The sequence below is a fragment of the Sapajus apella genome, unplaced genomic scaffold (genome assembly GCF_009761245.1).
Source record: "Sapajus apella isolate SASKATOON/1434 unplaced genomic scaffold, GSC_monkey_1.0 scaffold38, whole genome shotgun sequence".
In the NCBI taxonomy this organism is placed as follows: Eukaryota; Metazoa; Chordata; class Mammalia; order Primates; family Cebidae; genus Sapajus; species Sapajus apella.
In genome coordinates this window covers 17,248,301-17,272,907 of record NW_022436978.1, presented here as the reverse complement: position 1 = coordinate 17,272,907, position 24,607 = coordinate 17,248,301, and the positions used below count along the sequence as shown (strand labels likewise).

The following is a 24,607-nucleotide window of genomic DNA, read 5'->3' as shown; positions in this document are numbered from 1 at the left end:
TTGAATTTGCCCTCCCTCTCCCCTCTGTCTCTAGTTTAATTCACTGGAGCATGGGATTTGGAGTCAGGTTGTTTTGGGTTTGAATTCCAGCTCTACTATTTTTGGTTGTGTGATAGGAGAGTTATTTAACCTCTCTGAGCCTCAGTTCCCTCGTATGTAAAATGATGATAATAATACCTACCTCACAGGGTTGTTGTGAGGATTTAAATTAGATATTGTACGAAAAGTGCCTAGCACAGTGCCTGGCACACAGTAGAGTAGGTGCTCAATAAATGGTAGCTATTATTATTATTATTATTATTTTATCATTATTATTATTTACTCTAAATTGGTAGCAGTTTAGGGTATTTTTGGAAGATAAAGTTTTTTGCAAAGGCAGGAGTCTTGAAGCCTTGAATGCTGGTTCAAAAATTAGAAATGCCAATATTCAGTCATTTAATGACTTCAGGCTGTGACTACGATTTGAAGGAGGTCACATCTTCATCCAGTCACATCGTGGCTTCTGGCTGGAGGCTGTGAAGGACTGTAACATTTGCAACCAGATCTGCCCTTTCTTGCCCTGCCTTCTTCCCATGACAGGTGCAGTCCTGCCCAAGGAAGGCAGCAATTTATCTCTGCCAACAGAAAGAGAAGAGCCAACAGATTTTCTTCAGATTCTGCAAAAACCAAGCAGGCCCCTCATGTTTGAGGGTTGGCTCTATCTCCTCAGCTTGGATGTAAAGATTATGTTTATCAAAGAGGGGATTTCAAATCCCATGTCCAACTAAATTCAACTCTTTTCACATCTTCTGAGCAACATATATGCCTGTCACTAGAAGGCATAACAATCGTATAGCTAAGAGCATTGGCCCGTTCATGAAAAGCTTTAGCTGACCTCGAGGAAGAGTGCACAATCATGGATGTATTTGTGAAAAGCTTTAGTTTCTTCCCAAGTAGTCGCCTCCTTCCTCCCCGCTCTTCTCCTTGGGTCTTGAATCCCTTGGAAAAAGCTCATGTCTGGAACAAATATCTGAGAAAAGCTTGGGAGAATCAGAGGTACTGTTAGAAAGCAGTAAATTCAGCACAAACACTTATACTGTCAAGTTGCATTTATTTGTGTGTAAAGTAAGGACAGGCAGTCCTGGGACTCTGGAGAAAGAAAAGGCCTACAGCAATCCGAGGCTTAACAGATGTGCTTCTACAAATGGCATTAATATTCCAAAGCTCTCTGAAACAAATAGGAACAGGAAGAAGTGCAGAGACTACAATTCCCAGAGTGCTCAGTGAAAAAAAAAAATTGGGTGGAGCGGTGTATGCTGGAATGTGTATTTCTGGTAGGGCCGACTAAGGCCACGCCTATCCCTCCCCTGTGAGGCGGGGACGGTTTCTCGAAGGCAGTCGGTAGTTGTGGTTTTGCTAAACCTAGAGAGCTTCAAATTGCTAGCAAGGAGGCCGCGAAGCCTGACGGGATTTGTAGTCGGCGCGGGAGGCGGGCGCGCAAGCGCAGCCGGCCCCGGGGCGGGGCCCCGGCACTGCGGTGAAAGCCGAGGCAGCGGGCAGAGGAGCAGGGGGCGGGCGGACATCTTGGGATCCCGAGAGTGGCCGGGCCGGCAGAGCAGAGGGCCGCGGACACCAGGTGAGTCGGGCATCTGGCCTTATGGGTCGAGGGAGAACGCCGCGGGTTGTCTGTCCCGCCGCCCAGCTTTGCCCTGCCCTGCACTGAGCTGGGAGAAAAGCCGCCCACACCCGGGAGTGGCTTCAGCCTTCAGACCCGGGAGCGAGCGGACGGTGGGGCGGGGGCGCCCAGGGCGCGGTTGCAGGGCTGGCGGGGAGCGGCGCCCTCCACCTGACCCGCCTGGCGCCTCCCATGAGAGGGAGACCGCCTGGAATCCTCCCAGAGCAGGAACGCTGCGCAGCGCCCCCTCCCTAGGATCCTGCCAACCCCCTAGCCCTCCGCGCAAGGATAATTTTCCCGTCTCGTAGGACAGTGACACCCCCTTGTGCCGCCGTCTTGCACCGTGACAAGTCTCACACCATGCAGCGCCCCCTCCTCTCAGTTCAGTGACACCCCTTGGCTCTTCTATAGACTTGTGACAGCCCCTGCACCCCGTGGCACCATTTTTTCCCACGATGCCCTACCCAGAGGGTGGGCGAAAAGCCCACCCCCCCCCCATTACTCTGCAGCCTAATCCCAGGCAGGCTCTGTCAGCCCCAGCTTGTTCACCACTGTCAATCTCCCCCTGCCGGCTTTTCCTTCTTAAAGCCTTGACCTTTTCCATACTGGGAACTCTTACCTTCAGGTGCACCCCACCAGCCCAGTTTGCTGCTGTGGGCTCACCTGGGGACGCTGCCTGGCTGTCGCTGCAGGTCCAAGGCCCTACCTCCGCTTCTCCGGTGCTCTGCGCTACCTACCACCCGGTACCTGTGGACTTGGTTCCTTGCCCCAGGCTCTACCTCCATTTTGCATCTCCTTTCCTAGGCTGTTAGGGACTGAGGTATGGGATGAGTCGACCACTTTGAGACAGCGCTCACCCCTCCAGAAGACCTTGACAGCCACAGGAAAAGGCTTTATTTTCCATTTTAGAAAAGTCTGCTAAAGTACTCCCTGTGAAATTAATACCAGGGCTAATCCAGGAAATCTAAAACCAAAGTAGTGCCTTTTCTCAAACAACTTAAATTAATTTGACCCAAATAATTCAGGCATTCTGACATCCCTGGCTCTTGCTTATAGGTACGCAGGCCAGCAGTGAGTTACTAGATGGGCTTGGATCACGATTTCAGATGGAAGGATTTCTTAATTTTAGGAGCTTGCACCACCCCCACCCCCCACCGCAGTCCTTATTTTTATTTTATTCCAGAGCTTTTTGAAAGGGGAGCAGTGGTCAGAGGTAGCTGTAATAGCAGCTTGGGTGATGGAAGTGTAGTCTGCCAGCACTGGACCTTCCTCCTTTGCCCTTTGCCTGCTTATTCCACTGCCAGGAAGAGGTTAAGCCACACTCCCGGGCCGACAGTAGGGCCTGAGGGCTCCCTTCTCTTCTCCTCCTCACACCCTTTCCTGGAATGTGATTGCCGGAGGTTCAGGCCCTGCGACCTTCTCTGAAGGGTAGTGGAGCCCGAGAGGCCGGATGCTCTAAAGGTTAGGCCTGGGGGCTCCAGGCCTGAACCAGCTGTAGTAATTCCCACCGCCATTCCTGCAGCAGCAGGCAGGCAGGCAGGCAGGCCTTAGTGACACAGGCTGCAGCCTGAGAGTCTGCACGGGAGGTGGCCGAAAAGGATCATTTCTGAGCTCAGTGCTCGGGAGAGGGGGCGGGGGGTTGCTGATGCTCAGCCCCAGGAAAGGGAGGGTCAATACGGCCTTAGAGCCCTAGGCCTAATCTCTCTCCTTTTCTTCCTCCCATCCAGTGTGGAATAAACCGGAACTGGAGCCTGGCTGAGGGGAGGGGCCTGTCTGGGAGGGCTGCAGGGTCACTCGCTAGAGGGTTGAGTCAGGAAAAAAGCTCCAGTGACCTGCACAGCTCCACAGGGATGTTGGCAGGGGTTCTGAGGCCTTCTTTTACCCGCCCCCGCCTATCTTAGGTCTGTTCTCAGAGCGATGGGCCTCGGAGACTGATCTGCCGCCATGATTGGAGGCTTATTCATCTATAATCACAAGGGGGAGGTGCTCATCTCCCGAGTCTACCGAGATGACATCGGGTGAGTCCCCTGGCCCAGCCAGCTGTGCCCCCCTCCTTGCCTCCCCTTCCAGCCCCAGCATGCAGGATTAGGTCTGTTCCCACCAGAGGCTTGACTTGGGCCACCCCGACCCCTGGCTGCATCCTGGAAGCCCAGCTAGTTAGCCTGGCTCCCATTAGCTCTGGTGGTATTGGCCTGGCAGGCAGCCTGCAGGCCACGAGGTGGGACCTGTGGAATGGCAAGGTCCCACAGCCTGAGGAACTCCTGCCCTTCCTGCATCCTGTTTCTTTAGTTACAGGCCTGGGTGCTGAAGAGTGCTTTTGCCCAGGCTAGTTAATTCCTTCCTTGAGGAGGAGGAGGGAGAAGTGCCTCCAGTGGGTGGAGTTAGTGGCCAGGCTGGAGGTCCTAATCCATCTAAGCCTTGCTCTCAGAAGCCCTTCTCATGTCAAGCGCCTTCACTGGATTCTATTGAAAGCCTCTCCAGGCTGCCAAATCCTCTCACACTCCCTTTCTCAGGAGGAGTCAGGCTGCTGACTCAGCTGTCTTCAGTTCCTCTGGGCCATTCCTGCGGGAGAGGCTGGGAGGAAGCATGAGGCACTCTCCAGGTCATGGAGGGAGGGCAGGGAGGCCATGCTGCCCTCCCCGGCCTATCAGTAGACCCAGAACGGCTCCATGTGCTGGGCCCCTCAGACCTTCACACAGCCACAGCCTGCCTTCTCATTCTGTGCCCCCTGGACGCCCTCGTTCTTTCCAACTGGGGACCTAGCCTAGCCTGCGAGGTGCTAACAAGATGAGGCTCCTCTGGTTCCTGCTGCCTGTTCTTCCCCAGAGAGCTGGAGATACAGTCACAGGATGGGCCTGTCGCTGTGCCCCTCACCTGACTCCCTGGGCGCTGGGCTGGCCTGGCCTTTGAGGCCGTTTGTCTGTTGGCTGGTGGAGTGGCATGAGCTAGAGCAGCTGTGGCAGGGCCTGGCCTGGCTGAACCTGGCTGGCTAACCCCCCCAGCCCTCCGGCCTCGGATGGACTGGGCAAGCCGAGGCCGGTCATGCGCCGCCTTGCCTGTCTCGCCTGCCTCCGCCTCCTGGTGTGTGCTCCCTCCCGGTGTGTGTTCCCTCCCGGTGTGTTGTATGTCTAACCCTCTCTCTCGTTGCTGTCACTCTCCTCTTCTGCTGGCGTCATTTCTCTCATCCCATCTCATTGGCTGCCGTAGCAATAGGTAAGGGGCCTCTCAAGCTGCTGCCCAGGTACAGGTGGGGGGCCCTGCCCCCGTCATTGTTGTCCTGCATCCTTTTCCAGTCCCTGAACTTGCTCTGGGGTTGGATCCTGGCAAGAATGGGTTGCAGAGTTCCACAGCCCCTGCATACCTCTCCCTCCTTCGTGACTTCTGAAGTCATGCTGGCTTTGTCTGACGTCTGGAGGAGCTGGCCTTCCCCACTGGTGGGACACTAGCAGGAGGACTGGAGAAGAGGCAGTGTCTTCTGTCCTGGGCCTGGGAGCTTACGGGGAAGCTAGAGAAAGCCGGGAAACTGGGCCAGCCCTGGGAGTCAGGACTGTCTGTCTCTAAACCTGATGAACTTCACGTTGTTAAGGTTACGTTGGCCTTAATACCTGACTTCCCTATTTCTCGGGGGCTGTAGACACCAGCCCCGCTCGGGCCCGCTCCCCATGCCTCCACGGGCAGTCATGAGAAGGGAGCCACCCTAGTGGTTTAGGCACTGGTTTTCTTTAGAGCGTGTGTGTCAGACTTCTGTAGTAAGGAGGGTGGGGTGTTAGCAGCTGTGGTTGGTCCTTGTTGGGTGAGGTTGGCCTGGGTGCTGAGCAGGTCCCATGCGCCCTTTTCCCTCAGGAGGAACGCAGTGGATGCCTTTCGGGTCAATGTCATCCATGCCCGGCAGCAGGTGCGCAGCCCCGTCACCAACATTGCTCGCACCAGCTTCTTCCACGTCAAGCGGTCCAACATCTGGCTGGCAGCAGTCACCAAGCAGAATGTCAACGCTGCCATGGTCTTCGAATTCCTGTATAAGATGTGTGATGTGATGGCTGCCTACTTTGGCAAGATCAGCGAGGAAAACATCAAGAATAATTTTGTGCTCATATATGAGCTGCTGGATGGTGAGGCTGGTGGGCTGGCAGGGCGGCAGGCCCAGGGTGGAGAAGAAGCAAGCTGGGCCTGGCCTGAAGCTGGTGCCGGTCTGAGGCTCTGGTGCACTCTGAACTTTCTGAGTATCTGGTCTTTTGGGCAAGGATCTCTATGTCTCTTAGAAGGCCAGTTCACATCCAGACCTAAAGGCTGCTCTGAAGTAGAACACAGACATAGGCCAGCAGGTGTTTTGGCCTTTCAGGGGGCTTGGAACCTGAGTCAGGTTTGGTGGCTGAGCCTCCTGTATTCATCCTCTTTCCTTTGTGGCTTGGACCTTGGTTCACTGGCTCTCCTCCCCGTTTCCCATCTTGGCAGCTGCTTCAGATCCTGAGGGAGAGTGAGCTATTACAGGCCCCTTGAGGTGCACTGGTATCTCTGTTTCTCTGTAGAGTGTGATGTAAGGGAAGGGGAGTCCTTCCATCTTCTGAATGTCTGTTTTCTGGAGAAAACGGCTCAAAGCTTCTTGACTTGCCACCCGCTGGCCATGTGACTCTTCTGTTGATTTCTCTTTTTTTTGAGACAGGGTCTTGCTCTTGTCACATATGCTGAGTGCGGTGGTGCAGTCGAAGCTCACTGAAGCCTCAGCCTCCTGAGTAGACGGGACCATGGGCACATGCCACCATGCTTGGCTCATTTTACTATTTTTTGCAGAGCTGGGTCTCACTGTGTTGCCCAGGCTGGTCTTGAACTCCTGGTATCAAGTGATTCTTCCACCTTGGCCTCCCAAAGTGTTGGGATTACAGACATGAGCCTGCTGCGCCTGGCTTTGATTTCTCTATTGGAAAAAAATCAAACATTTGAATTGTTTTCCTATCAAGCACAAATCACAGAATACATGCTATAGAGCTAGAAGACTCTGTCGAGTTGATCCACACAGTCTTTGGAAGCTGTGCCAGCCAGACGTGTAGGCCCGAGTAGGGACTGGAATGAAGAAGCTTTGACCAGGGGCTGATGGTTCCCTTCTTTTTGCAGAGATTCTAGACTTTGGTTACCCACAGAATTCCGAGACAGGCGCACTGAAAACCTTCATCACCCAGCAGGGCATCAAGAGTCAGGTACTTGAATTGTGCAATCTGTAGTCAGGGTGGAGTCCAATCTGCCTTCATCTCCGCTGGCCCCTGAGCCTTGTCTGAGCTGACTCATGAGCCCTCCCGTGACAGGAAGTGCTGGCCTGAGCCTCCTGCTGTGATTGCAGGGTTAGTTTGCCCTGTGTGGTCCTCCCGCTGCAGGAGCAGCCAATTCAGCATCTCTGTTACCAGGAATACAGCTCTAGCAGTTTCCTTCTGCACTGAGGGGTGGGGGAGGAGGCCTGCTCCTGAGGCCTGGTGTTCTTGCAGGGAGAGAGCTTGGGCCCTTTCCTAGGATCCAAGCCTCATAGCTTTCTCCTCCTTTTCTGCCTCCCTTGCTGCTTCATGTGGGCACCTCGTTGGCCCTGCGGCCTGCAGCATCAGGTAAGCTGTTCCCTTAGCTTCCACCCTTGCAGCTTTGCTTTGTTTTATCCAGGCCCTGCCCTTTGGGGCTCACAGGGGAAAATGGATTACAGGTGGGGACTGGAAGGGAGGGGAATGAGGGTGGAATGGGGATAGAGACAGGATGAGGAAAGGGAGAGAGGAGTGAGGCTGTTGCTGTTTGTCTCTGCCCCCATGTAGACAAAAGAAGAGCAGTCACAGATCACCAGCCAGGTGACGGGGCAGATCGGCTGGCGGCGAGAGGGTATCAAGTATCGCCGGAATGAGCTCTTCCTGGACGTGCTGGAGAGTGTGAACCTGCTCATGTCCCCACAAGGTGAGGTCCCTTTCATAATAAAGCAGGAGGGGGCCAGGGCAGGATCCTGGGCCTGCCGCCTGACTCTGCTGCTCCCCATTTATCTGTTCATCACCAGGGCAGGTGCTGAGCGCCCATGTGTCGGGCCGGGTGGTGATGAAGAGCTACCTGAGTGGGATGCCTGAATGCAAATTTGGGATGAATGACAAGATCGTCATTGAAAAACAGGGCAAAGGCACAGCTGATGAAACAAGCAAGAGGTGCCTGAGGCAGGGAGCTGGCGGGAAGGGGTGTCCCACGGAGGGCTCAGTGGGGTCTAGTGAACCCAAGTTTCTTCTGAACTTCATTCCCACCATAATTGTAAACTCTCTGTTCCCGGTGGTAAGCCTGGCTGTTTGCTCTTCACATTAGTGCTGAGAGAGATGAGGGAATTGTCCTCAGAGAGCAGGCCCCTCTGTTTGGTCCCTAGGACCAAGCCTCTTCTGTACATACTAACAGCCTCTGTCCTGTGTGCCTGAAACACCCCAGTCCCGAGCAGCAGGGCTCTCTGGAGAGAATGAGCTTGCAAGCCTCCCTGTCATCCCAAACTCTGGGGCAGACCTGTGTGTCAGAAAGCTGCATTCTAGCAGGTTTTCATAGTCTATGGTGCTAGCCTGGGGTGGAGTGGTCTCCCAGCCTGACACCTGTCATTCTCCTATACCAATAAGATCTCCTCCTCTGCCCCTGCCTGCAGCGGGAAGCAATCAATTGCCATTGATGACTGCACCTTCCACCAGTGTGTACGACTCAGCAAGTTTGACTCTGAACGCAGCATCAGCTTCATCCCGCCAGATGGAGAGTTTGAGCTTATGAGGTGCCGCTGGGATGGGGGGAGGCAGCCAGTGCTGCTGGCAGAGATCGAGGAGGGGAAGTACATCAGGCTCTTTGGTGACCTTGCTTCCCATCCCTTAGGTATCGCACAACCAAGGACATCATCCTTCCTTTCCGGGTCATCCCGCTAGTGCGAGAAGTGGGACGCACCAAACTGGAGGTCAAGGTGGTCATCAAGTCCAACTTTAAACCCTCACTGCTGGCTCAGAAGATTGAGGTGAGGACAAGGGCCTCGGGGAGGAGGAAGAACTTGTCCCTAGGCATAAAGGCAGCTAATGTCACAGCCCAACAGAGCTCCCTGACAGTTGTGTCACTTCTAGGTGAGGATCCCAACCCCCCTGAACACAAGTGGGGTGCAGGTGATCTGCATGAAGGGGAAGGCCAAGTACAAGGCCAGCGAGAACGCCATCGTATGGAAGTGAGTCTTTCCTTCATTAGGCCACAGCAGGGCTCGAGATGGCAGTGTACCTTCTTGTTTTACCTTTGATCTTCTGCATGAGGGGTGGGGGGAGTGTGCTTGTGTGCTGTTCTAGGAGCCTCAGCTTGTACTGTCAGCCCTTATACCTCTGTGTGAGTATGTACACGCCTGCATTGGGGTTCATGCATGTGCTTATTTTTTAAGATGCTTCAGTGTTTCCCTACTTGCCCCTGTAATATATCTGTGAGGCAGACAGCAAAGGACAGCATGCCCAAGTGTCTAAGCAGAAACTGCATCCTGTCCTAAAGGAGTAGACCCAAGGCTCCATAGCAAGTGGTTTTCAGGGCCCTGACCACCTCTTCTTGTCCTGGCACCTCCTGGGCTCTCTCTTTGCTAAAAATGGGCAACTGCCCTTTAAACTCCTCCACGCTACAACAGGCTGCCCACTGCCCCTGTGTTCCCAGGATCAAGCGCATGGCAGGTATGAAGGAATCGCAGATCAGCGCAGAGATTGAGCTTCTGCCTACCAACGACAAGAAGAAATGGGCTCGACCCCCCATTTCCATGAACTTTGAGGTATGGCAGAGGAGGGACCTAGAGTCATGCCAGGGTATGCTGGAAAAGCTCTTAGAGGTCATCTTGATAAACACCTTAGAGGTGAGGAAACTTGAGGCCTAGAAAGAAGTGGCTTTAATTCATAGATCCATCCTTCCCCTTCAAGCCTCTTCGCAGAAATTACTATTCACAGTGAGGAAAATCTTTAACTTCTCTTGGCTTGTTCTAACACAGTTCTTTTGAAAAACTCAGATTGTGTAAATGCCAGGTGAGACACAAAGTTTGCTTGCAGACAGAATAATGGGCTGACTTTGTTTTACGCATGGTAGACGTCATTTTCTCTGCCTTATTTTTTTATTTTTTTTTTATTTTTCTTTTTTTTGAGACGGAGTTTCGCTCTTGTTACCCAGGCTGGAGTGCAATGGCGCGATCTCGGCTCACCACAACCTCCACCTCCCGGGTTCAGGCAATTCTCCTGCCTCAGCCTCCTGAGTAGCTGGGATTACAGGCACGCGCCACCATGCCCAGCTGATTTTTTGTATTTTTAGTAGAGACGGGGTTTCACCATGTTGACCAGGATGGTCTCGATCTCTTGACCTCGTGATCCACCCGCCTCGGCCTCCCAGAGTGCTGGGATTACAGGCTTGAGCCACCGCGCCCGGCCTTCTCCGCCTTATTTTTAAGTTCATAATACTGAGCAGGATAAGTATATTCTAATTTGGTTGCTGTCTCCTGCTGTTAAAGGAAGTGATTCAAGGTGTCACAGGCAGGGCTGTCTTCTTTAGTCACCTCTTAGAGGGTCCCTCACCCCCCAGCTGCTTTCAGGGCCGCAGCCATTCAAACACCTGTAGTGGGATGAAGTAGGGCAGGGCAACGGGACTTCCCAGAGGAGAGCGGCTGTAAGAGGAAGGCCACATTTCTAACGAGCTTTCCTTGCCCAGGTGCCATTTGCGCCCTCTGGCCTCAAGGTGCGCTACTTGAAGGTGTTTGAACCGAAGCTGAACTACAGCGACCACGATGTCATCAAATGGGTGCGCTACATTGGCCGCAGCGGCATTTATGAAACTCGATGCTAGCTGCCATTAGGCTGCTAGCCCACCTCCCCACCCACCCTCCTCCACAGGTCCAGGTGCCACTCCCTCCCTGCCACCACACGTCAGTGTCTCCTTCCTCCTGCTTTGCTGCCTTCCCTTTGCACCAGCCCCTGAGTCTAGGTCTGGGCCAAGCACATTGCAAGTGGGACTGGTGGAGCAGTCCCTGGGCACCCCAGGCTCCCTGGGCAGGGTGGCTGAGGTTCCTGCTCTCCCAGCCGCCTGTCTGTCCTGGCCTAGTGCCAGGCTCTGAGTGCTGTGACCAAAGCCAGGTGGGTTCCTTTTCCTTCCCACCCTGTGGCCACACCTCTGGAGTGGGAGGGTTGGCTGCCCCTCACTCGGAGCTCCCCCGAAGGCCAGTAACGGACCCCAGCCCCCAGTCCCACTCTGCTTTGGGATAGTGTGAGCTTCACTTTGTACGGTGTGACTTCGTCCAGTTACAGACCCAATAAACTCTGTGGAGTGGAGTTGTTGGTTGTGTTGACGTGAGAGCTAGGTGGGGAGGGGCTGGTGGTACTGCTGTTCCCAAAGTTTTCTGTTCTGAGTAGTCTAAAGGCGCTTTCCTTGTCTTGTCCCAGTCAGTCCCCTCCTGGACCATCCAAGCCCTTATCCTTGTGCGTTGTGGGCCCAGGTTTCCTGGCCCAAATAAGAAAGGCTCAAGGGTAAGCAGCCCCAGCGGGCCCCAGTACCCTGAGGGTAGATTGTTTCCCTAGCTCCATTTTATTCCCCCTGGTCACCGGACTCCCAGGCTCAAGAGATCTTAGCCTGCCTCGGCCTCCGGAGTAGCTGGGATTACAGGCGTGCACCACCACAGCACCCAGCTCTTTCTCTAATTCTTAGGCAGATGTTCTGTAATTAGATTAAGTATAGATGAAGCAAAATTCATATTTGGTCTTATAGCCATCCGGAGAAACTGACCTCTTCATTCCATCATTTACCCAGCCTTCCCAAATCTTGCTGAGTGGGTGGCAGGAGGACAGGCTTGTTTCTCCCCCTCCCAGGCAGTGCATTTTACAAACGTGCCCCTGGGGAATGCCCCAGATCCTGCTGGTGTGTTGGGGCAGATAAAAGAGCAAGTTTGCCTTCAGCAGTTTTCCCTTAACTTAGTTTCAGCTTTTTTACACTTGAAAAATCTACTAGAGAAAATTTCAAACATAAACTGAAGTAGAATAGTGTAATGGGCCAGGCGTGGTGGCTCATGCCTGTAATCCTAGCACTTTGGGAGGCTGAGGAGGGACAATTACCTGAGGCCGGGAATTCAAGACCAGCCTGACCAACATGCAGAAACCCCATCTTTACTAAAAGTACAAAATTAGCCAGGCATGGTGGGACATGCCTGTAATCCCAGCTACTCAGGAGGCTGAGGCAGGAGAATCACTTGAACCCAGGAGGCGGAGGTTATGGTGAGCCAAGATCACGCTCAAATTTTAAAATCGATGTTTCCCTTTAGGTCTTGCAATTTTGTCGAAGAAACTAGAGTTCTGTCATTTCTCCCATCAGAATTTGCCTGTTGTCCCCATGAAGTCACTTAATCCTCTTTACCTGTATTTCCTGTAAAATGGTTAACTATCAGGATTGATTGAGTCCTCATGATGGCAGGTGTGTGTTTTTTTTGTTTGTTTTTTTTGTTTTTTTTGAGACGGAGTTTCTTGATGCCCAGGCTGGAGTGCAATGGCTCGGTCTCCCCTCACCGCAACCTCCACCTCCCAGGTTCAAGCGATCAAGCGATTCTCCTGCCTCAGCCTTCTGAACAGCTGGGATTACAAGCATGCTCCACCACGCCCTGCTAATTTTGTATTTTTAGTAGAGATGGGGTTTCTCCATGTTGGTCAGGCTGGTCTCAAACTCCCGACCTCAGGAGATCAGCACTCCTCGGCCTCCCAAAGTGCTGGGATTACCGGTGTGAGCGCCCGGCTGATGGCAATGTTTTTAATCCAAAGGGATGAATGCGTAGTAATGTAATTTTGGGTGCCACTTTAGAGGCCGATTGGAGGACTTTTCACGTTAAATATAAAGCAGTAACGTCATTTTGGAGGAAATTCCTAGCTTCCTGAGGGAATCGGTGAAAGGAAGTAGCCTTTTACTGGCATTTACTGAGATTCAGGGTGCGAAGAAGTCGGCTTTGGGTGTAGGTAGGGAATAAATACCAGTGAATTTATACAAGCCACGTTGTCCTTCTGGTTTTCTTGCCCTTTGGCGGTGGATTTGGTCGTGCCCTGGGGTGGTGGAAGAACTGAATGGGCTTAATTCGCAAAGGTCAGCTCAATTATCAAGTATGAAAAGACAGGTCGCGGCGGGCAGGCGGGTGGCGCTGACCACCAGGCTGAGGAGCCCGTAGGATCCGGGGGCCCCGAAAGCAAAGCACTGAGGTGGGGGGGAGTTTGCTGGAGAGTGACAGTGTGCTGGAAGACCTGTTACAGCGGGAGCGGGAGCTCAGCGCCCAGAGTCAGGGACCAGGGTGAATCAGCAGCTCTGGGCGGCCTCCAAAATGGGCCTGGCTGGGTGCGCAGCCACAGCAGACGCGCCTCGAGGGAGCGCATAAAACCCGGCAAAGCCAAAGTGCTTTATCAGCCGCCTGTCTCTTGGGAGGCTCCCACCTGCCAGACCACCGGTGCCTCGCGCCCTGATAAACCTTGAGCTCTCAGCCGCCGCCCCACCCCTCGCTCCGGGAACTCCACCTCCCAGAAGGCAGCGCGAACCGCACGTGTGACTAATCTTTCCGCAGAAAAGGTGTTGCGCACGCGCAGAGAGGGCGGTCCGGCGCAGGCTCAGCGCCTCTCTGGGCCCCGCGCGCCCCGCCCGCCAGGCTCCTTGCTCTCCGCTCCTTTCTTGTGTCACCGCTACGCATGCGCCTTGCAAGGAGGGGGCGAGATTTCGGGGACAGGGCGGGGGGCGGGCCTAGGCCAGGGGCTCACAGCGACTGCGCGGACTGGTTCTCGGCTGGAACATGGCGACTTGCGCCGAAATCCTGCGGAGCGAGTTCCCCGAAATTGACGGACAGGTCTTCGACTACGTGACGGGTAAGCAGAACTGAATCAGCCGGCTGAGGAGACCGCAGTGGAGGCCGGGGCAAAGCCTAAGCGAGCGTCGTGCCGGGGACCGTTGCCAGGCCTCTCCTCGGCATGACCTCTTGTCCCGGGGGCCGGTTGGGGCTCGAACCTGGACTGGGGCCGCTGTTTGGGGAAACTGCTTGTGTGTCCTCCCTACCTGATACCTTCCTCGTCTGCCACGCCCTGCGCAGGCGTCTTGCACAGCGGCAGCTCGGACTTTGAGTCTGTGGATGACCTGGTGGAAGCTGTGGGGGAACTATTGCAAGAGGTGTCCGGGGACAGCAAGGATGACGCGGGCATCAGGGCCGTGTGCCAGCGCATGTACAACACTCTGCGCCTGTATGTGCCAGGGAGTAGGGGTTGATGGGGGCGAAGGGAGGGTGAACGGTCCGGAGACGAGGTGGGGGAAGAAGGTCTGACGGCCATAGAGCTTTTCTCTCAACTCCTAACTTTGCGCTTTCTGTCCCTACCGACATAGGGCTGAACCACAGAGCCAGGGAAATAGCCAGGTGCTACTGGACGCGCCTATCCAGCTGTCAAAGATAACAGAGAACTACGGTGAGAGTGCGACAGCGCGGGGAGGTTGAACTAACTGCCCTTGTCCTTTTCTCCGCCCCTACCCATCTGCCCCTGCAGCTTAGGGCTCCTACTACTGCTTTTCCACAGGACAGGGTTGTAGGAGCTAGTTGATGTCTTTACCGAGGGCAAAAGAGCCCATGGTGGGGGGGGGGTGGTCGGGGAGGCTGTTGTTGGAGGGTTCTCCCAGCTCTTGGGTATGGTAGGAAGCATAGGAGCCTGGAGCTGGACAGACTTGGTTTCACTCTCCAATTTTGCAACTTACTAACCAGCTGCATGATCTTGTTAGAGTTGGTTATCTGTCCCCACCCCCGCCTATGCCTCTGTATTCTTTTATGTGAGGTTTTTTGTTTGTTTTTGTTTTTTAAGTGCAAGGAAGATAATAGCCATCTATCTCCAGGATTATAAAGTTTTGTAGAAAACGTCTGTGTCTGTGCCTGGTTCATATTAGTCACTCAAAGTGTTAGTTTCCCTTCCCTCAGGGAGAAGGTGACTGCTTTTCTTATCGCTTACAGACTGTGGAACCAAACTTCCAGGACTGCTAAAGAGGGAACAGTCCTCGGTGAGGAGGAGGAAGCAAGGGAGGGAGCCTGTGATGGGGTTGGGAGTGGACTGCCTAATTGGAGGATCTTTTGGGGGGATTTCTGACTGTGTCTTTCCCTGAGCCTTTGAGTCTGTTCATCTTGGGTAAGTTAAGAGGGTTTACTTGAGGTGTTCTCTCTTCGGGTTCCTTTCTGAGCCTACACTCTAGAGTGAAGTCGATGTGTTTGGATCCTTAGACAGTGAATGCAAAGAAGCTTGAGAAGGCCGAGGCTCGACTTAAGGCAAAGCAGGAGAAGCGGTCAGAGAGGGACACGCTCAAGACCAGCAACCCTCTGTGAGTGGGGAAAGCATGGCTCAGAAGAGAGCAGAGCAGTGTCTGCCTGGACAGAAGGTGGTGGGGAGCACTAAGAGCTGTCTGTTTCTCCCTTTAAAGAGTCTTAGAAGAGGCATCAGCCAGCCAGGCAGGCAGCAGAAAGGAGAGTCGATTGGAATCATCTGGCAAGAACAAATCCTATGATGTGCGAATTGAGAACTTCGATGTGTCTTTCGGGGACAGGTGAGGGAATGGTGGGGGCGGGGCTTGGCTTTCTTTTTCTAATTAGAGGAGAATTTAGAGAGATGAAATGGGGCTACAAACAATGTTAGGTTTATCGTTAAACTATCTGTGCACCTGTTTTCAGAGCAGCTTTGGTCTCCTTTCTCCCCTCCTGCAGAGTACTGCTGGCTGGAGCTGATGTGAACCTGGCATGGGGCCGCCGTTACGGGCTGGTGGGGCGGAATGGGCTGGGGAAGACCACGTTACTGAAGATGCTGGCCACCCGGAGTCTGCGGGTTCCAGCCCACATTTCCCTGCTGCACGTTGAGCAAGAGGTTGCTGGAGATGACACCCCTGCCCTACAGAGTGTGCTGGAGAGTGACAGTGTGCGGGAGGGCCTGTTACGGCGGGAGCGGGAACTCAGCGCCCAGATTGCTGCTGGCAGGTGAGGGCTTCAGGCTAGAGAGTAACTAGCAGCTGCTGGCCCTCACAGAGTGCCTGCCGTGCTGGAACAATCCACCATTTGCGTGTCCATCCTAGTAATCAGCAGAGCTTAGAACTTGGCACCCTGGGACTCAACAGCCCTTGTTCTTTCCACAGTGCCCAGTGTCCTCATTACCTTGAGCAGATCCTTCCTGTACTCTCTTCCTCTTCTAGCCACAAGGTAGCCAGTGGCCTCTTTCCAGCTGTATAGGGTGCAGGACATCCTCCTGGACTGCCCCCACTTAGGCCAGTTGCTGTTTCTCCTCCCTCCAGGGCGGAGGGCTCTGAAGCCGCAGAGCTGGCAGAAATCTATGCCAAACTGGAGGAGATTGAGGCCGACAAGGCACCTGCCAGGTATATCAAATTCCCCCTCCCTCCAGATTTCCCTTCCCTTCTGTGGACTGTTCCACTTGACTTCTTCAATTTCTTCCCTCCTAGAGCATCAGTCATTCTCGCTGGGCTTGGCTTTACCCCCAAAATGCAGCAGCAGCCCACCCGGTGAGTGACCCTTGCCATTCTTGGCTTTGAACCCTGTTGACTCAGCCCCTTTCTGACCTGATGACCACCCACCCCTAATGTGGCCCCGTCATTCTTTAGGGAGTTCTCGGGTGGCTGGAGGATGAGGCTGGCCCTGGCCCGGGCCCTATTTGCTAGGTGAGTCTTCTGGGCCAGTGTATGGAGCCCTATGGAAGATTGGTCTTAGCTCTTGGGAGGTGGCAGTGAGTTGCTGCCCTAAACCCTCATGCCGTGTATTCTTTTTCATAGACCAGATCTGCTGCTGTTAGATGGTGAGTTTGAAATGGGGCACCCAGGCTTTAGGATGGGCAGGGGTGGTAGCATCCAAGTTCCTAGTTCTCCAGCCCTGCAATCCCAAGTGTGTGCTCCCCTACTTCTCCAGAACCTACAAACATGCTGGATGTCAGGGCCATCCTGTGGCTGGAGAATTACCTGCAGGTGAGTGCCTGTAGGTGCTGGAGTGGGTGGGGGAAAGTCGGCCTCCAAGATACCTGGGGGCCTGAGAACTGACTGCCCTCCCAAACTGGACCTGCCGTCCTGTGACCCCTCAGACATGGCCCTCCACAATCCTGGTCGTCTCTCATGACCGCAACTTCCTGAATGCCATCGCCACAGACATCATCCACCTGCATAGCCAGCGGCTAGATGGTTACCGGGGAGACTTTGAGACCTTCATCAAGAGTAAGCAGGAGCGGCTGCTCAACCAGCAGCGGGAATATGAGGCCCAGCAGCAGTATCGTCAGCACATCCAGGTTTGGGGCCGGCAGGGCTGGGGCTCCCATCCCATGCGTTCCGGAGTGGGGGCTAGTGAGGGAGTTTCACCAATGCCTGCACCCCTCCCCTGCAGGTTTTCATTGACCGGTTTCGCTACAATGCCAACAGGGCCTCTCAAGTGCAGAGTAAACTCAAGATGCTGGAGAAGCTGTGAGTACAGTGGCCTTGGCCAGACCCTGACCCCAGTTCTCTCATCGCCTTTCTCATCTGTGGGCCACCGTTTGCCTGACCATCCTAGCTCTCCCCTTTGCTAGAAGCCACTTTTGACTTTCTCCTCTGCTGGGAAGCAGAGTATTCCACACTGTCCTTGGAGGGCTAATCTTGACTAGCACATAGCAACCACTAATTTATTATTTCTGCTTCTATGTATCTGCTTATTCTGGGTGTTTCCTTTAAATGGAATCATAGGATAGTAACCTTTGTGTCTGACTCCTTTCACCCAGCATCATGTTTGCGGTTCATCCATGTTGTGGTGTGTGTCGGTACTTCATTTCTTTTTGTGGCTGGATAATATTCCACAGCATTTTGTTTATTGAGTCATTAGGGGACATTTGGGTTGTTTCCATTTTGGTTATTATGAATAATGTTGCTGTGAACGTTGGTGTACACATTTTTGTGTGGACACGTTTTCAACTTGCTTAGGTGCGTACGTAGGCGCGGAATTGCTGGGTTACATGGTAATTCCACATTTAATGTTTTGAGGAACTGCCAAACTTTTCTAAAGCAACGACATCATTTTATATTCCTACCAACAAGGAATGAGAGTTCTAGTTTCTCCATGTCCTTGCCAACACTGTTACTGTCTTTTTAGTTTTAGCCATCCTGATGGTTGTGACGAGATAGCTCACTGTGGTTTTGATTTGCATTTTCTTAATAACTAGTGATAATGTGCATTGGGATTTCAGTCTTGAAGTGCCCTTTCTATAAGTGCTGGCAGGAAGCTTAAAATCATAAGGCTTAGATGTTTGCAACATGTAAATACACCACAGTACACTACCTATGGGTAAAAAGTCACAAAAGCCTGATTCTATTTTTTAGCATATAGTAAACGAGAAGAATGTACTCTAAAGTAGTGATACCTGACTGGTAGGAGCATAAGCCCTGAGTTTTCTCTGAACATACATCGGTTGTGCAGGAAGTGATTTTTTAAGTTGTAAATCCAGTCTACCTCATCTGTGCCCGCAGACCTGAGCTGAAGCCTGTGGACAAGGAATCAGAGGTGGTAATGAAGTAAGCGCTGGGCCGGTGGGGCTGGCGGGGAATCGCTTCCTTCTGGCTGCTCCACATCGTCACCTCTGCCTCCTGCAGGTTCCCTGATGGGTTTGAGAAGTTCTCGCCACCGATTCTGCAGCTAGATGAGGTGGATTTCTACTATGATCCGAAGCACGTCATCTTCAGTCGCCTCTCCGTGTCTGCTGATCTCGAGTCCCGCATCTGTGTGGTATGGCTGCTGTTTCTCTGTGCCATGAGCTGGGATTCTCCTGTCTGAGTGTGTGGTGTGGACTGGCCCAGCTCCTCAGGCTGTAAAGGGACAAGGTCCGTGGAACAGGAGTGAGGGCCCAGGCTAAGGACTTTGCTGGACTTACAGTGGCCCTGTCCTCTGGCGGCAGAGTGCTGCTCTTCAGGGAGGAAAACAGTGTATCATGTTTTATGAAAACTGAAAGCAGTGCTTTACCTTATTGGTCTTAGTTCTGAGTTTTCTAAACCTTGAGACATTATGGAGAGAGCATGGGATTCAGGGTCAGACTTCAGATCTTGACTGCCATTTCCTAGCTTGGTTAGCAAGCAGTTTTCTAATCATTAAGATGGAGCCGACATCTACATCACTTGGTTCTTGGGAGAAGTGAATCCCCTGCGCTTAGCAGATACTCAGGTACTGCTCCCCTTAGTGTATTAGTGTATGTATTTTTCTGTAGAGGTTTTGGTGTTGTTTTATTTTGTTTTGTTTTGTTCTTTTGAGACAGCGTCCCGCTCTGTCACCCAGGCTGGAGTGTAGTGGCATGATCCCAGCTCACTGCAACCTTTGCCTCCTGGGTTCAAGCAATTCTCCTGCCTCAACCTCCCAAGCAGCTGAGATTACAGGTTCCCACCACCACGCCTGGCTAATTTTTGTATTTTTAGTAGAGACGAGGTTTCACCATGTTGACCAGGCTGGTCTCAAACTCCTGACCTCAAATGATCCACCCGCCTCAGTCTCCCAAAGAACTGGGATTATGAGCTACTGCACCCAGCTAGAGTTCTTAAAAATATTTTTTTGGCTGTTGAAGGAGTCATTGGGACTGGAGACTGCCTGGGACCCCTTTTAATTTCCTTCCCTTCTGTGTTACACACAGCGGTGCTCTTTTTCTTTTTATTGATACGTAATTGTACATATTTCTGGGTACAGAGTGATATTTCCATACATGTATACAGTGTGCAATGGTCAAATCAGGGTTATAAGCATACTGACCGTAAACATGATCACTTGATATTGGGAACATTCAGAATCTTAGAGCTTTTTGAAAATGTACCTAAGTCATTGTGAACTGTAGCGTTCTGTGCCATAGAACCCAGGAACTTACTCCTCCATCCCTCCTGTCTAGCTGCAATTTTGTTTTGGTTAACCAACCTCTCCCAAATCCCTCTCTCAATTCCCCTCCTACTAACCACAACTCTATTCTCTATTTCTATGAGCTCAACATTTTTTAGCACCCATGTACGAGTGAGAACATTCGGTATTGATTTTTCTGGCATGTGTTGTATAAAGTGTTAACGTTTCTTAAGGTTGGAGAGAATGGGGCCGGGAAGTCTACCATGCTGAAGCTGCTTATGGGGGACCTGGCACCTGTTCGGGGCATCAGACATGCTCACAGGCAAGCCCCCCCATCAATTCCTGAGCATGCTTCCAGGTCAAGGCACCCCCACCCCTGCCCCCTGAGCATGCTTCTAAGGCAAGATCCCCCCACCCCTGAGCCCTGAGTATGCTTCCAAGGCAAACCCCCTCACCCCCTGAGCATGCTTCTAGGACAAGACCCCCCCACACCCCCTGAGCATGCTTCTAGGACAAGACCCCCCCACACCCCCTGAGCATGCTTGCAGGGCAAGGCCCCCACCAGCATGCTTCCAGGCACCCATGCAGCCTGCCCTCCTTCACAGCCATTGCCTTTTATCTGCTTTTCCACCTGGGCTTCTGCCTGCAGGAATCTGAAGATTGGCTATTTCAGCCAGCACCACGTGGAGCAGCTGGATCTAAACGTCAGTGCTGTGGAGCTGCTGGCACGCAAGTTTCCTGGTGAGTTGGGGATTTGAGTGGAAGAGGGCTGAGGCTGATCCCTGCATCCAGGCCAGCCTTGGGTGAGTGCAGAGTAGCCCTCCCGAGCGTATGTGGAAGGACATGGGGACTTGGAGGCGCGGCTGGGGTGCACGGGGAGGGAGTGGGCTGAGCACCCACCTGACCCGAGGCGCCCTTTCCAGGGCGGCCTGAGGAGGAGTACCGCCACCAGCTGGGTCGGTATGGCATCTCCGGAGAACTGGCCATGCGCCCTGTCGCCAGCTTGTCTGGGGGCCAGAAGAGCCGAGTGGCGTTTGCTCAGATGACTGTGCCCTGGTGAGGCCTCACTCCCCAGAGCCCTTCCCTCCACTTCCCCTTCTCGCCCGGTAGAAAACTGTCAGAAGGCTCTGTTTTCTCCCACTGCACCCCCTTACTGCCCACCTTCCTGGGTTCTGCCTTCCAGCCCCAACTTCTACATTCTGGATGAACCCACAAACCACCTGGACATGGAGACCATTGAGGCTCTGGGCCGTGCCCTCAACAATTTCAGAGTGAGCATGCCTTCACCCCGACCACTCTCCCCAGGCCTCAGTGCCTCGTGGTGCCCCCCAAGTACCTCCTGTTCTCCTGTCTTTCAGGGCGGCGTGATTCTGGTGTCCCACGATGAGCGCTTCATCAGGCTGGTGTGCCGGGAGCTGTGGGTGTGTGAGGGAGGCGGTGTCACCCGCGTGGAAGGAGGATTTGACCAGTACCGCGCCCTCCTCCAGGAGCAGTTCCGCCGTGAAGGTTTCCTCTAGGGCCACCAGGCTGAGGACTTGCCCAGGACATGGACTGTCTCTCAGACCCCTGGGCTACCACGTAGGCAACCAACTCCAGGCCATGAACTTCCCCCGACTTGGGGACAGCCTTATTCCCAAATGTCTCTCTCCTTTTGACTGGAGCATCTTCTGCACAACCTTGGGAGCCCATCCAAGGGTTGGTGAGGACTGGTCTCCCAGGGGGCGGGGTCTGGGGGGGTACCCTCCGGGGTTATAGATTCCCCCACTGCCCTAGCTCTGACTGGACCCCAAGTGGCTGCTATGTAAATTAAATCTCTCCCTGCATCTCATTTGCTGCTTCTCTGCTGTTCCCTGGCGGTGGGTGCCTACTGTTGAGGGGTGTGGACTCTCTGATTGGCATTTTCTATGGCACTTGCATCACTCACATGGAGGAAGCAGTGGCAGCACCAACCTTGCCTCTAGAAGAGACACTGTCCAGCTGCTGGGGCATTGAGGTCATCTGCCTGCCTGACCTTGGGGTGGGCCGAGCCAGCGGAATGAAGGGCAATGTGTTGGCATCACAGTGCTGTCAGCCCTAGCCTGGGCCAGCCTCAGCTGAAGGGGTTTTGGGTTCCACGTCCGCAGCCCCGCTGTGTGGCAGTTGAACTGACTGTAACCTGGCCTCACAAAGCCAGCTGCTTTTTCCAGCGGTGTCTGGCTCCGTCTTCCCTGCTTCTCTGATCACGACTCAGTGCTGAAGAGAAACCGTCTTTGTCCTTACTTTGCTTGGGTGATTGCATGTTCTTTATATTTCCTCTAACCACATAGAAGGGACCTGGGAAGTAGGGAATTTAGGACAGGGTCTAGCAGGAAGAAATAGAACACTGTGTTTTCAAATGAAGCAATCTTGAAGATGGGAGAGATGTTGTGCAGAGCTGGTATCCTTTATACATGTTATTTCTTGAGGAGTTGACTGTTACATGTGATTGTTATGCAGAGGATGTTAAAATGGAAAGATCTGAGCTGAGCACAGTGGTGCACACTTGTAGTCCCAGCTACTGCAGAGGCTGTGGAAGGCGGAGATTGCAGTGAGCTGAGATTGAGCCACTGCACTCCAGCCTGGGCAACAGAGCAAGACTCCGTCTCAAAAAAAAGCTTAATGAAAGAATCTTAACTCTGAGCTGCTGAGGATAGCGTGGCATGGGTCTCCAGGTAGAGAGCCCTGTTTTGGGGGCTAAAGCAGGATAAAGACTGACCACAGAGCAGACGGTGGCTTGGTGAAGCTGGCAGAAGAACCACTGATGTGCCTGTTTCTTCGGCGTTCCTCCTCCCGTCTGTGGCCGTGGGCACGCTCAGCTCAGCACTCCAGAGAGCTTGCTTGCAGCCCTCATGATTCTCTCCCAGCTGGAGGCCTGCAGGTGGGTGTCTGGGGAGCCATCCATTGTCGGATCTGTGGCTGCCTGCTTGCCAGGCTTCAGCCTCTGAGCCCCTCACCAGCGGTGAGCCCTGAGAGGAATTCTCTCAACTCTTTAAGAGTCCCTGGAGGGCCGGGCGCGGTGGCTCAAGCCTGTAATCCCAGCACTTTGGGAGGCCGAGGCGGGCGGATCACAAGGTCAAGAGATCAAGACCATCCTGGTCAACATGGTGAAACCCCGTCTCTACTAAAGCTACAAAAAATTAGCTGGGCATGGTGGCGCGTGCCTGTAATCCCAGCTACTCAGGAGGCTGAGGCAGGAGAATTGCCTGAACCCAGGAGGCGGAGGTTGCGGTGAGGGGCGATCTCGCGCTTTTGTTACCCAGGCTGGAGAACAATGGCGAAACCCCGTCTCAAAAAAAAAAAAAAAAAAGTCCCTGGAAATGCAGCTGGAGGGTTCTGTGATGCCAAATCTGCTTTTGTGCTTTAAGAGCACTGGAGTTGGAGTTGAGTCTAATATCAGATCACAGCTCTGTTGCTGGTAACAAAAAGTAACCACAACAAATTCCCCAACCTTTTCGAACACCTACCTGGTTTCTTTATGGGATGGTTGTGAGGATTTGCTGGTAAGAACAATATATAAGCGCTCAAACAGTGACGTTAGTGACCAGTCTGATTTGAAGGACTATCATACGGGAAAAGAAGTGATATTTTTCCGAGTGACTCCAGAGAGAGAGCAGTTTGGGCTCAAAGGAAGGAAAACTTGCGTAGCTCAGGCAGTCTTCTGAGGGAGTTGTCAGGCTCAAGCCTTAGTCCCCCAAATGGTTGGGATTACAGGCACCTGCCACAACACCCAGCTAATTCTTGTATTGTTTTAGTAGAGACGAAGTTTCACCACGTGGCCTCCCAAGGTGCTGGAATTTACCAGTGTGAACAGTCACTGGGACTGTTCAGCCCTGCTAGGCTTTGGAGAAGAGCCTTTGGGGGTAGGAGGCAGCCGGGGAGGCTTCCAATTTTATGATTCCATGGAAGTCGTGCAAGCAGCCTGCATGTGGCCACACGAGCCTACGCTGCAGGACCTCGGGGCGGCGGAGTTGAGGAATTGGAGCGCTGAGAAAGGCCTTGCTTTTGGAGGGGAGAGGGGAGTCAGCAGAAGATAGTTGTCATGAAGGATGGAAAACAGTGTCAGCCAGCCCCATTTTGGAAAGCACAGGACAGAGACGGGAGAGAGGGGACCCTGGCGTGGAAGGTGGCAGGTCACTGCTGCTCACTGTGGATGACACATCACGGCAGCCCCCCTTCACTCGCAAACCCCACATAGGTGGGGAGGTGTCTCCACAGCTGCTGACGTCAGGCCTCAGTCCACAGAATCTTTGCTGAAATCCTGGGCTCCCTCTTTCTCCTGGCTGGACTGCACTCACTGACACCTCAGGCAACCCGGCTGGTCCCCAGCAGGGCCTGGACTCCCTCAATTCCAGCCCCTGCACTGCACGGTGTGCTTACCCCAGCAAGCCACGTGGGATTGCAGTTTCACTTGGCCTTGACATTCTTGAAGGCCAGACCGTGGCTTACTCATCTCCGCATCTCCTGTGCCTGTCATAGGTTGAGTTCTGTGGGAAGCAGCTTGGAGAAACCAACATGCAGGGCATTTATTGGGGGTGCCCCTGGGATCAACACCCAGGAAAGCAGGCCCAGGAGACAGACTGGAACAGAGGGAGAGTCTGGGCAGCAATCCCAGCCCAGTGTGTGCTGCGGCCATGCTCGAGCTGGCTGAGCTCTGCAGGGTTGTCCTAAGTCAGGGCCAGTTAGCCGGGCTCTCAGGTTCTCATGCTCAGCCTTTGGGTGCCAGCTGCCACCAGGAGGAGGCATGGCCTTGGGAGAGGATTTTTTTTTTTTTTTTTGAGATGGAGTCTCACTGTCACCCAGGCTGGAGCACAGTGGCACAATCTCAGCTCACTGCAACCTTCGGCTCCTGGACTCAAGTGATTCTCTTGCCTCAACTGCCTGAGTAGCTGGGATTACAGGTGAGCGCCACCACACCTGGCTAATTTTTGTATATTTAGTAGAGATGGAGTTCCACTATGTTAGCCAGGCTGGTCTCAAACTCCTGACCTCAGGTATCTGCCCGCCTCAGCCTCCCAAAGTGGTGGGATTAGAGGCATCAGCCACCACACTGGCCTGAAAAGAGCCCTTTTTTTGGAGACAGGATCTCACTCTGG

The 24,607-nt window shown here is 53.4% G+C and overlaps 2 protein-coding genes across 4 annotated transcripts; both read left to right on the top strand.

Annotated features, from left to right (window-relative positions):
* The first annotated feature begins 1,354 nt into the window (after nucleotides 1-1,354).
* Nucleotides 1,355-10,956, top strand: AP2M1 (adaptor related protein complex 2 subunit mu 1). Of its 2 annotated transcripts, XM_032298444.1 has the most exons (12): nucleotides 1,355-1,615; nucleotides 3,556-3,672; nucleotides 5,498-5,763; nucleotides 6,764-6,846; nucleotides 7,237-7,242; nucleotides 7,441-7,576; nucleotides 7,674-7,815; nucleotides 8,289-8,408; nucleotides 8,507-8,642; nucleotides 8,746-8,843; nucleotides 9,308-9,419; nucleotides 10,340-10,956. In XM_032298444.1, the coding sequence occupies exons 2-12, from the start codon at nucleotides 3,599-3,601 to the stop codon at nucleotides 10,472-10,474; spliced, it is 1,308 nt and encodes a 435-aa protein (XP_032154335.1). In that variant the 5' UTR covers nucleotides 1,355-1,615; nucleotides 3,556-3,598; the 3' UTR covers nucleotides 10,475-10,956. The 2 variants fall into 2 exon arrangements, with proteins under 2 accessions (XP_032154335.1, XP_032154336.1); XM_032298445.1 differs by lacking the exon at nucleotides 7,237-7,242.
* Nucleotides 10,957-13,258: 2,302 nt separating this feature from the next.
* ABCF3 (ATP binding cassette subfamily F member 3) lies at nucleotides 13,259-21,324 on the top strand. Of its 2 annotated transcripts, none has more exons than XM_032298439.1 (21): nucleotides 13,259-13,509; nucleotides 13,731-13,878; nucleotides 14,018-14,097; nucleotides 14,631-14,677; nucleotides 14,895-14,992; nucleotides 15,092-15,214; nucleotides 15,372-15,638; nucleotides 15,950-16,030; nucleotides 16,115-16,174; nucleotides 16,274-16,330; nucleotides 16,442-16,464; nucleotides 16,575-16,630; nucleotides 16,744-16,944; nucleotides 17,040-17,116; nucleotides 18,152-18,196; nucleotides 18,275-18,407; nucleotides 19,730-19,818; nucleotides 20,146-20,237; nucleotides 20,420-20,552; nucleotides 20,680-20,767; nucleotides 20,855-21,324. In XM_032298439.1, exons 1-21 carry the CDS (start codon nucleotides 13,437-13,439, stop codon nucleotides 21,011-21,013), a joined length of 2,130 nt encoding a protein of 709 aa, XP_032154330.1. In that variant the 5' UTR covers nucleotides 13,259-13,436; the 3' UTR covers nucleotides 21,014-21,324. The 2 variants fall into 2 exon arrangements, with proteins under 2 accessions (XP_032154330.1, XP_032154331.1); XM_032298440.1 differs by having other exon boundaries at nucleotides 13,308-13,509; nucleotides 14,598-14,677.
* Nucleotides 21,325-24,607: the final 3,283 nt, after the last annotated feature.

Coding starts and splice junctions, on each gene's coding strand:
- AP2M1 (XM_032298444.1), top strand. CDS start 3,599: ATGATTGGAGGCTTATTCATCTATAATCACAAGGGGGAGGTGCTCATC. Junction 3,673..5,497: donor GTCTACCGAGATGACATCGG/GTGAGTCCCCTG, acceptor CTTTTCCCTCAG/GAGGAACGCAGTGGATGCCT. Junction 8,409..8,506: donor GGAGAGTTTGAGCTTATGAG/GTGCCGCTGGGA, acceptor CCCATCCCTTAG/GTATCGCACAACCAAGGACA.
- ABCF3 (XM_032298439.1), top strand. CDS start 13,437: ATGGCGACTTGCGCCGAAATCCTGCGGAGCGAGTTCCCCGAAATTGAC. Junction 14,993..15,091: donor CTCAAGACCAGCAACCCTCT/GTGAGTGGGGAA, acceptor CTCCCTTTAAAG/AGTCTTAGAAGAGGCATCAG. Junction 16,331..16,441: donor GCCCGGGCCCTATTTGCTAG/GTGAGTCTTCTG, acceptor TCTTTTTCATAG/ACCAGATCTGCTGCTGTTAG.